Source organism: Plectropomus leopardus, chromosome 13 (assembly GCF_008729295.1).
Source record: "Plectropomus leopardus isolate mb chromosome 13, YSFRI_Pleo_2.0, whole genome shotgun sequence".
Taxonomy (NCBI): Eukaryota; Metazoa; Chordata; class Actinopteri; order Perciformes; family Serranidae; genus Plectropomus; species Plectropomus leopardus.
In genome coordinates, this window is record NC_056475.1 from 1,656,437 (window position 1) to 1,665,917 (window position 9,481).

Sequence of the window (9,481 nt, forward strand, 5' to 3'; positions counted from 1 at the left end):
AAAAATATATTTTATAACTTTTTTAATTTCATATATTATAATGTAGTTCTATTTTTAATTTTTTTTTTTTTTTACAAAAGTTCAGGTAATTTTAATTTTTTTTTTTATATAATAATAATATTTTTTAGGAATAAGATCAGGACAGAACTCAAAATTTTTTTTTTTTTTTTTGCTGCTGTTTGGGCCATTTCAGGTCAGGTTTTTGTCACCCTTTTCCTATGTTTTGAAAGAAATCAAGCATATTTGCTCAGGTTCAAAGGGTTAAAAGAGCCTCTGAAGAGTCATATTTGGAGGAATAAATGAATTATTTTAAATTATTTAAACCTGCAGCTGATATATTAAAGCTAATTATTCATAACTTCAAAACACACGACATTTTGTTAAAGGTTTTATACTTCTGACCTGTGGGAGTATTTAAAATATTGGATCTGTTGCTTAATTTTTGACTTAATTTTCTTTCAGCAGCATGCGGGGAAGGTTTGTCAGGTTTCATCATCTCACCTTCTGGGTCGGAAACGCCAAACAGGTCAGCATCCAAACGCTGACACACAATAAAAGAAGGCATTTTAGATGAATAATCATCAGTAATTTATGTGTAGAAGCTAAAAGACGTACAGCGTTTTTTAAAACACAGCATAATGTTTTGCAAAAAAAGATCAACATTGGAAGTAAATGGACTAAGATGACTCGAAAAGTCTGTGTGGATGTGATTAACATGGCAGACATTTAGTCCAGATTGTGTATTTGAGTGAAAACAGTGAATTTGCAGCTCAGCTCCTACAATAAGTCTAAAATACACTGTGGAAACTAAATAGTTACATTCAGACTGTTAAGGTCAAAAAAATGCTTCACTGAAACCCATTCAAAACTGACATTCACTCACAGTCACGAACAATGTTGCTGCTAATTATTGACACATCCCAGACTGTGATTATAATTTTAAAGTTAGTCTGCTTAGCATGTAGAATATTGAAAATAATTCATTTTTGTGTTGTTTTTTTTCCATTTAAAATCATAGTGGCATCATGATGAAAAACTGGCATTTAAAGGGTTAAAATTCAGAAAATGAATGAATATTTATTTATGATTAGGGCTGATGTTGGTTGAGAAAATAAACTCGCTGAAAGTAGAAATTAATATTAATGTCTACTTTTTTTCTATTTTTATTATTTTTTAAAAATTATTTGTATTATATTATTTTTTAGCTTTTATTTTTTAAAGCTTGATTTAAAAAAAAGAAGCACATTTTGTGTGCAGAGCGGTAAATGAGTGTGAGAATTTGACACTGCACAAAAAAAAAGTTTAAAAATCCATGTTGCTGAAAATAATATACACAGACAAATCCTTCTTGGCATGAAGTATATTGAAAATAATGACAATAACTCAGTGAAAGAAGAGAATTATAGAAAATAATTTCAATAAATAACATTTTTAAATCTTGTTTTTGAACAGAGCATTTTGTGCACAGAGTGATATGTGTGTGTGTAATATGAAAGCCCTAAGGGTTAAATGTTGGTACAATATAATACAATATTCACCTCTATAGTGTAGTAGAGGTATAAGTTGCATGGAATAAAATTGCATACAGTACTTGAGAAATGCATGCAGCTACTTTCCACCACTGTTAATAATCATTATATTCTGATCATAAAATGTAATTGAAATGAGATTTTCAAAGCAGAAAACACCATAAATCTGACTAACTTTCATTTAAAAAAAGCTACTCAAACGTACTCAGTTCATCCAATCATCGTGGTTCGGACAACACACAGCCAGGATTGAGAAATCCATTTTTTTCTGGCAGCAGACGAACTCTTTCAACTGTCTCTGACTTTGTCAAAGTCCATCATGTGTGATCACTTCACAGGCGTCCTCGTTCTACTGTGATAAGATGGGCTTCCAGGCTTTGGCCTATAAGGGTTTGGAGACGGGCAGCCGCGAAGTGGTGTCTCACGTCATCAAACAGGATAAGGTACGCGGTCACACATCCTGCACTGGTCTCAGTATACATCTACGATCAATGACATAAAAATAACCACTTCTCCTCTTTCCTCAGATAATATTCGCCTTTGAATCGCCTCTAAATCCTGGAAATGAAGGCGAGTCTTTTATAAAATTGTCATAGTAAAGCGTCGTTAAATTTTTTTAACAAAAATGTAATTTCATAGCATGTAGTTAAAATTTACTTGAAAATGTTTCAGCATAGTATGTCATCAAAATTTTGATAAAAATGTCATTGTATAATACGCTGTTACATAGAAAAAAAAAAATGTCATAGTACGTTTTTAAAATTTTGACCAAAATGCTGTAGTTTAGAATGTCAAAATTTGCACAAAAAAATGTCATTAAAGTTTCGGTAAAAATGTCCAAGTATGGTATGTTGTTAAAATTTTGATAAAAATGTCATAGTACAGAATGTTGTTAAAATCTGCTTAAAAATGTCCCAGTATGGTGTCATTAAAATTTTGACAAAAATTTCATACTATAGTATTTTGTCAAAATTTGCATGGACATGTCATAGCATAGTATGCCATCAAAATTTTGACAAAAATGTCACAATTAAGTTTGTCGTTAAAAAGTATAGTATGTCGTCAGAATTTGCATTAAAACGTCATAGTAAAGCATGTCATGAAATTTTGAAAAAAAAAAATCACAGTATAGTATGCCAATTTAAAAAATTATAGTCATTAAAATGAGCACAAAAATGTTCTAGTACCGAATGTCGTTAAAATTTTCACTAAAATTTGATACTATGTTGTTAAAATGTCGCGGTCAGGAATGTCACAGAAATTTGCATTACGGTGTGTGTATAGACACACAGTGTGTGTTCCTGCGTCTCAGCACGTCTATGTCTTCCCTTTAGAGATGGGACAACACTTGATGAAGCACGGAGACGGAGTCAAAGACATCGCCTTCCAAGTGGAGGACTGCGACTTCCTAATCAAGGTAACAGTGGACGCTGATGTGCTGCTGATGGATTTAGTCACAGCGTGGATTGAATTGGCCACGCCCTTCACGAGGAACATTAACGGAAATTTAATTGCAAGAGGTAGAAATGAACAACTCGGATATTATCTGACATCAGCTGGCCCGTTTGCTTAACTTTTGTCTGTTAAGGACTGTTTTTTTGGAAAATGTACCATTACACCAAGCTATACATTTACAGACAGCCGTGGACGACAAAGAAATACGACAGTGTTCGAGTCCTGCTCCCAAACTTTGACTTACAGGGAAACTTGTTAGAAAGATTGTAGGATTTTAGGATGTTTCTACGAAATCTGGCCACTGATAGGGTGCTGGGTGGCCCCCAAACCATTTACTAATTCACAATTAAAATGAAGTGAAACCTCCTAAAATCCAAGAAATGGCCTTTAGTACTAGAAGTATCCCAAAATCCTAAAAACCTCCTAAAGTCCTAGAAATGTCCTAAAATCCCAGAAATGCCCTTAAATCCTTGAAATGTCCTAAAGTCTTAGAAACATCCAAAAATCTGAGAAATGTCCTAAAACCCTAAAAGAATGTCCTGAAATCCTGGAAATGTCCTGAAATCCTAGAAACATCCTAAAATCCTAGAAAAGGGTTAAAAAAAAGGTCCTAAACATGTCCTAAAATCTGAGAAACATCCTAAAATTCTTGAGACCTCCTAAAATCCTAGAAACGGCCCAAAATCCTTTATATCCTGAAGTCCCAGAAAAGTTCTAAAATCCCAAAAACATCCTGAAATCTCAAAAATGTCCCTGGCCTCCTGTCATTTTGCAAAAGTGGCCCCCAAACAGAGCCAGTCCTGCTGTTCACACTGAGGTCATGTGACGTGTTTGTGTCGAAATCGGGACAAACACGTCGGAGCTGCGACGGACAGCTTTGATGTTTGGTGGCTCGTTTGAACTCTCTGCCTCAGTCGAGGTCAGACTGCAGCTCTGCATGAACTGTTGACCATCAGGTGGCTGCAAAGACTCAGAGCGATCACTGACAGCAGCCTCAGACTACAGCGTCAGACAGCAGCCTCAGACCGCAGCCTCAGACTACAGCCTCAGACCGCAGCCTCAGACCACAGCGTCAGACTACAGCGTCAGACTACAGCCACAGACTACAGCCACAGACTACAGCATCAGACAGCAGCCTCAGACTACAGCATCAGACAGCAGCCTCAGACTGCAGCCTCAGACTACAGCCTCAGACTACAGCATCAGACTGCAGCCTCAGATTACAGCGTCAGACCGCAGCCTCAGGCTACAGCCTCAGACTGCAGCCTCAGACTACAGCGTCAGACAGCAGCCTCAGACTACAGCCTCAGACAGCAGCCTCAGACTACAGCGTCAGACAGCAGCCTCAGACTGCAGCCTCAGACAGCAGCCTCAGACTACAGCGTCAGACTACAGCCTCAGACCGCAGCCTCAGACCGCAGCCTCAAACAGCAGCCTCAGACCGCAGCCTCAGACTACAGCGTCAGACAGCAGCCTCAGACAGCAGCCTCAGACCGCAGCCTCAGACTGCAGCCTCAGGGACACGTTCAGTCCTCAGCCACTGGAGGGCTCCACGAGCCGTCTCCACACAGACTAACTGCTGTTAACCCTTTGAAACCTGCGTCAACATCACCTCTGTTGTGCTGTTTTCAGATGCCTCTCATAAGTTTTGCGACTATTAAACCTAAATTGGTGCAATTTCTGTCAAAAACATGAGAAAAAAAGGCAATTAGCAACTCAATAAGAAATGTTGAACAAATTGTAAGAAATTAGTTGATTTAAAAATTCATGATTCATTTCCTTGTTTGTTTGTCTTTTGCTTTCTTCCTTTTTATTTTTTTTTTTTTTAAATTTTCATGTAATTTTCTCTTTTCTACTTTTTTCTCCCACCAATTTCTTGGTAATTTTTTTTTTGCAAGATATCAAAAAATATATAAAACAAACAAGAGAAAGGTCAAAGGAAAAAAGATAAAAAACTTGGGTAAATTATTATAACTATAACTTAATTTATAATTACATGTTTTAAACAATGTCACACAGTTAATCTTTTTTTTGTTTTTTACTTCTTTTGCAAATCTTTTTGGTAATTTTCTTCATTTTATTATTATTTTTCATTTTATTTCTAATTTTATTTTATTTTCAAATTTTAAGTACATTTTTGGCCATATTTTCTGAAGCTGCTCATTGTATACTTCCTATATTTCTGAAAGAAATTAAGCCTAATTAACCTGTCCCCTGACAGACAGCCAGAGAGCGCGGGGCTGTGGTCGTCAAGGAGCCCTGGGTGGAGCAGGACAGCCAGGGGAGGGTCAAGTACGCCGTGATTCAAACGGTACGTAAAGACTGAAAGCTTCGTGCAAATACACACATGACAGTGGACGAATGAGGTTGTGTTTTGTCCTCAGTATGGAGACACCACACACACACTCATTGAGTACCTCAGTCCCTACAAAGGCCTTTTCCTGCCGGGCTACAAAGAGCCGTTGTTCAGGGATCCTCTGTTAGCCACACTGTGAGTCCCACTTCTGCTTCTGCTCCAATGTTTAACCAAAATCTATGTTTTTTTTTGCATAACTTTCACGGAAAAGTACAATGTTCTCTTTGCAGTCCAGCGGCGGGTTTGAGCTTCATCGATCACATTGTGGGAAACCAGCCAGACGACCAAATGGTGCCAGTTTCAGACTGGTAAGGCTCCTGTTTGAGCGCACGTACACACACGGCGGGCACAGCACACACACGGGGCAAAAGGACGAGTAAACACTCCACAGAAGGTCAGTCCACCTCTGTGGCAGCGGGACATGTTAGAGCAGACAGCCGGGTCCTGGCTGCGGTCCAGTCTGACATTACCGACTATTAAAATGCAAAAAGTCGACATTTTTGATTCAGGAAAAGAGGGATAAAAGGTGTGTTTAACCCTTTGAAACCTGAGAAATTGGCTTTATTTTTTTTCCAAAAATATGGGAATACGGTGATGAGCAATCTACGAAAAAATTACCAAAAAAATTTGCAAGAAATTTGTAAATAAATAAATAAATAGAAGGAGAAGAAGACGAAAAACAAAAATTAAGGAGAAACGGAAAAAGAAAAGTAAAAGGAAAAAAGGAAATAATTTATTAAATAATAAAAAAGTGATTCCCGCGGTCATATAATTCCTCGAAAATTTAAAACTTAGAAAAACAAAACACAAAACAAGAAAATTACCTGGAAAAACAGTGCATAAAACACAAAATAATTCTGTAAAATAATTTTAAATATATAATGAGGATCATTAGAAACATAATTTTCTGCTTAATCAGATTATCACATGAATGGTTAATTTCTCTAGACCATGCCGTTTTTGAGCTCGTGTATTTTTAGTTTTTAATACTTGTTATATTTAGCATTTATTGCAATTAATGTACTTTATTTTGTATAGATTGCCATTTATTTACAATTTCCAATTTTGTTTCATTTTTCGTGTTTGCTCTGTATGAAGATAACAATTATATACTTTGTTATGTTTATATGATTGCAAAAAGCTGTATTTTACTGTACTGTATTTTACAATCAAAAATACAAGCATGGAAATCCAAATAAAAATATTGTGGAGAAAGAGAAATATACTTTCTTAAAGCTGCCTGAAGATTGGTTAAAAAAAACATTTAAAAAAAAGAAAATTACCTGAAAAGTGCTTAAAAATTATAGTAACTCTGTAACACATTTTTAATTGTTATTTTAAAAATTAGCTATAAATATAATTTTTCCCTCGATTTTTTTCTTTTTCTTGCCCCAGAAAGTTTTGTCTTTTTAAAAATAATTTTCCAAATCTAATAATTTCTTGCAATTTGTGGGACATTTCTTGCCATGTTTGCCCGTTGCCTTTTTTCCCATGTTTTTGAAGGAAAATCAAACCAGTTCTGAGTGTTCAAAGGGTTAAATACTTAATAAGGCACCTGAACGCAGCACAAAAAAAGGATGTCGATCCAGGTTTCAAAGGGTTAAACAGTCCCAAATAAGGCATGGCTCGTCATTTTCGTGACCTTTTCTGTTTCTGTTCTGAATTTCAGGTATCAGAAGTGTTTGATGTTCCACCGGTTCTGGTCGATAGACGACAAGCAGATCCACACGCAGTACAGCTCGCTGAGGTCCATCGTGGTGACCAACTACGAGGAGACCATCAAGATGCCCATCAACGAGCCGGCGCCGGGGAGGAAAATCTCACAGATCCAGGTGGGATTTCATCGCTGCCATCTCATTTTCTTTGGGACTTTTTTAATCCAAATTTCCGATGGAAAAACCCGTAATCCCCGGGGCGCTCAACGATTTCACACGGACCAGTCTGCATTGCATCACCCACCAGCCGGTGCGGCGCAATGCATTCTGGTAGTTGTAGGTTTTCTCCCTCTTGAACAAACGCGTCCTTTTTCTCTGTTTCCTCTGGTCATTTAGCACCAGTTTCAAAAGTGTTTGAGTCTTTTTACTGCAGATGCAGACTGGTTTATGTGAGGACTCTTTATGTCAATGAAATTCACCTTTAACCCTTAGAAACCTGGATTTCTTTTTTTTTTTTGCATTGCATTCAGACACCTTTCAGAAGTATTTAAACCTTTGAACTCTAAGCAAATCAGTCTGTTTTCTTTCAAAAACATGGAAAAAAGACAATAAGCAACTTGGTGAGAAATGTCCTGCAAATTGCTATTAGATTGCCAGGTGACTGATAGTAGATTTAGAAAATTATTATTTTTTAAAGTTAAGGTAAGATTTCTAATAATATTTAGATATTTATTTTGTTGTTGTTGCTAGTTTTCAGGAAACTTTTTGTATTTTTTCCTAATTTCTTGTTAATTTCTGGGTCATTTCTTACATTTTTTCCTAATTTCTTGCTAATTTCTGGGTCATTTCTTGTTAAGTAGCTCAGTGCCTTGCTGCTACATTATTTTGGAGAGAAATTCAAGGCAATTTGCTCAGGTTTCAAAATAAAGTAAAAAAACAGCCGATGCAGAGGTGCCAAAAACTGTAGTTCAACATATCAAACATGGTTTCAGTCTCTACGGCCACTTTGACCGGCTGTCCAAATGTGGCTCCAAAAATAAAAGATGGCGATGGCAGAAATGTCAAACTCAAGGTTTTAAACAGTCCACAAATCAGAAGTTGACGTCGCGGTGGCTGCGTCCATTTCGTTTATTGAGTCTATGAGGAGAAATTTGTCCTAACTGACAGTCCCGCCTCTGTGGATTTAATGTCCTACGTCTCTGTTTACAGGAATATGTGGACTACAACGGCGGACCAGGAGTCCAGCACATCGCCCTCAACACGTCAAACATCATCCAATCCGTGAGGCGCATTTCATTGTTGCCAGAATAATTTCATATTCGAGGTTCATACACATTTTATCAATAACTTTCCAGGACTTTGAGTTAAATTTTCAAGCCCATATGTTCTCTGAAACGACCATCGATACTCCTTATACTTATACTTAGGGACTATGAATTATTTATGGAGGGGTGAGGGGGTGGGGGGGTGCAAAAGAGGAACTTATGTAAATGTATTGGCTTTAGGGGAGGGGCATACAAATTTAAATGGTTGTATTTAGCAATTTTCCCCCATTTTTTTAAGGATAAATGCCATTTGAAGGCATGTTTACCTTAAAAAAAAAGGTAAAGTGTTAAAGTGTTTGGTGATATTTAAAGAAAATATCTGGCAATTTAAAAAAAAATGGGTGATTATTTTATTTTGGCTTATGGTTAGGGTTGCAACTTAAAATAGTTGTATCATGTATTTATTTTACCACCAAATTTTAAAGAAGTCGTGTTTTCTTTAAAAAAACAAAAACAAAAAATTTTTTTATTTAAAAATTTGTGGCAATAAAAAAAATGCCAATTTTTTTTCTTAAAAAATGTTGGTGATCTTTAAAGAAAATAAATTGGATTTTTTTCTTTTAAAAATTTGGTTGATTTTTTAAGAATTTTTTTTTTTTTTTCCAAATCAGTGGGTGATTATACAGTTTTGTGACTTTTTAGAAGCTTTCAGGATATTTCCAGGCCTATTGCTATATGCAAATTCTATGTATTTTCCAGGTTTTTCATGACTGTACAAAACCTGCACATTAATCCACAGACTTCACAAAAGCCTCCCAAAATCTACAAGTTTAAGATCCGGCTGTTTTTCATCGTCTTAAATCAGGTCCTGAACCTGCGCGCCCGAGGGATGGAGTTCCTCTCAGCGCCCGACACGTACTACACCGACCTGCGGAAAAATCTCAAAACCGCCAAGATCAAGGTGAAGGAGGACCTGGACCGTTTACAGGTGAGGAGACGGGTCACATTTGCAGCCTCTCTGCTGCTGCTCTGAAATATAAACTCCGTCTTTTCTCTCCGAAGGAGCTGAAAATCTTAGTGGATTTTGACGACAAAGGCTACCTCCTTCAGATCTTCACCAAACCCGTGCAGGACCGGCCGACCCTTTTCCTGGAGGTCATCCAGCGGCACAACCACGCTGTGAGCGCCACGCAAACTACACGCAAACTACACGCAAACTAC

General features: G+C 36.9%; 1 protein-coding gene across 1 annotated transcript in view; it reads left to right on the top strand.

Moving 5' to 3' along the window:
- The first annotated feature begins 470 nt into the window (after positions 1-470).
- The window catches only part of hpda (4-hydroxyphenylpyruvate dioxygenase a), a 12,655-nt gene continuing 3,644 nt past the window's right edge, over positions 471-9,481 (top strand). Inside the window, exons 1-11 of the mRNA XM_042499508.1 lie at positions 471-526; positions 1,868-1,972; positions 2,057-2,099; positions 2,864-2,946; positions 5,206-5,295; positions 5,369-5,475; positions 5,571-5,648; positions 7,010-7,172; positions 8,205-8,276; positions 9,126-9,248; positions 9,323-9,472. Of these exons, the coding sequence (XP_042355442.1) occupies positions 1,892-1,972; positions 2,057-2,099; positions 2,864-2,946; positions 5,206-5,295; positions 5,369-5,475; positions 5,571-5,648; positions 7,010-7,172; positions 8,205-8,276; positions 9,126-9,248; positions 9,323-9,472 (990 nt within the window). The 5' untranslated portion in view covers positions 471-526; positions 1,868-1,891. The remainder of the gene's footprint in view (positions 527-1,867; positions 1,973-2,056; positions 2,100-2,863; positions 2,947-5,205; positions 5,296-5,368; positions 5,476-5,570; positions 5,649-7,009; positions 7,173-8,204; positions 8,277-9,125; positions 9,249-9,322; positions 9,473-9,481) is intronic.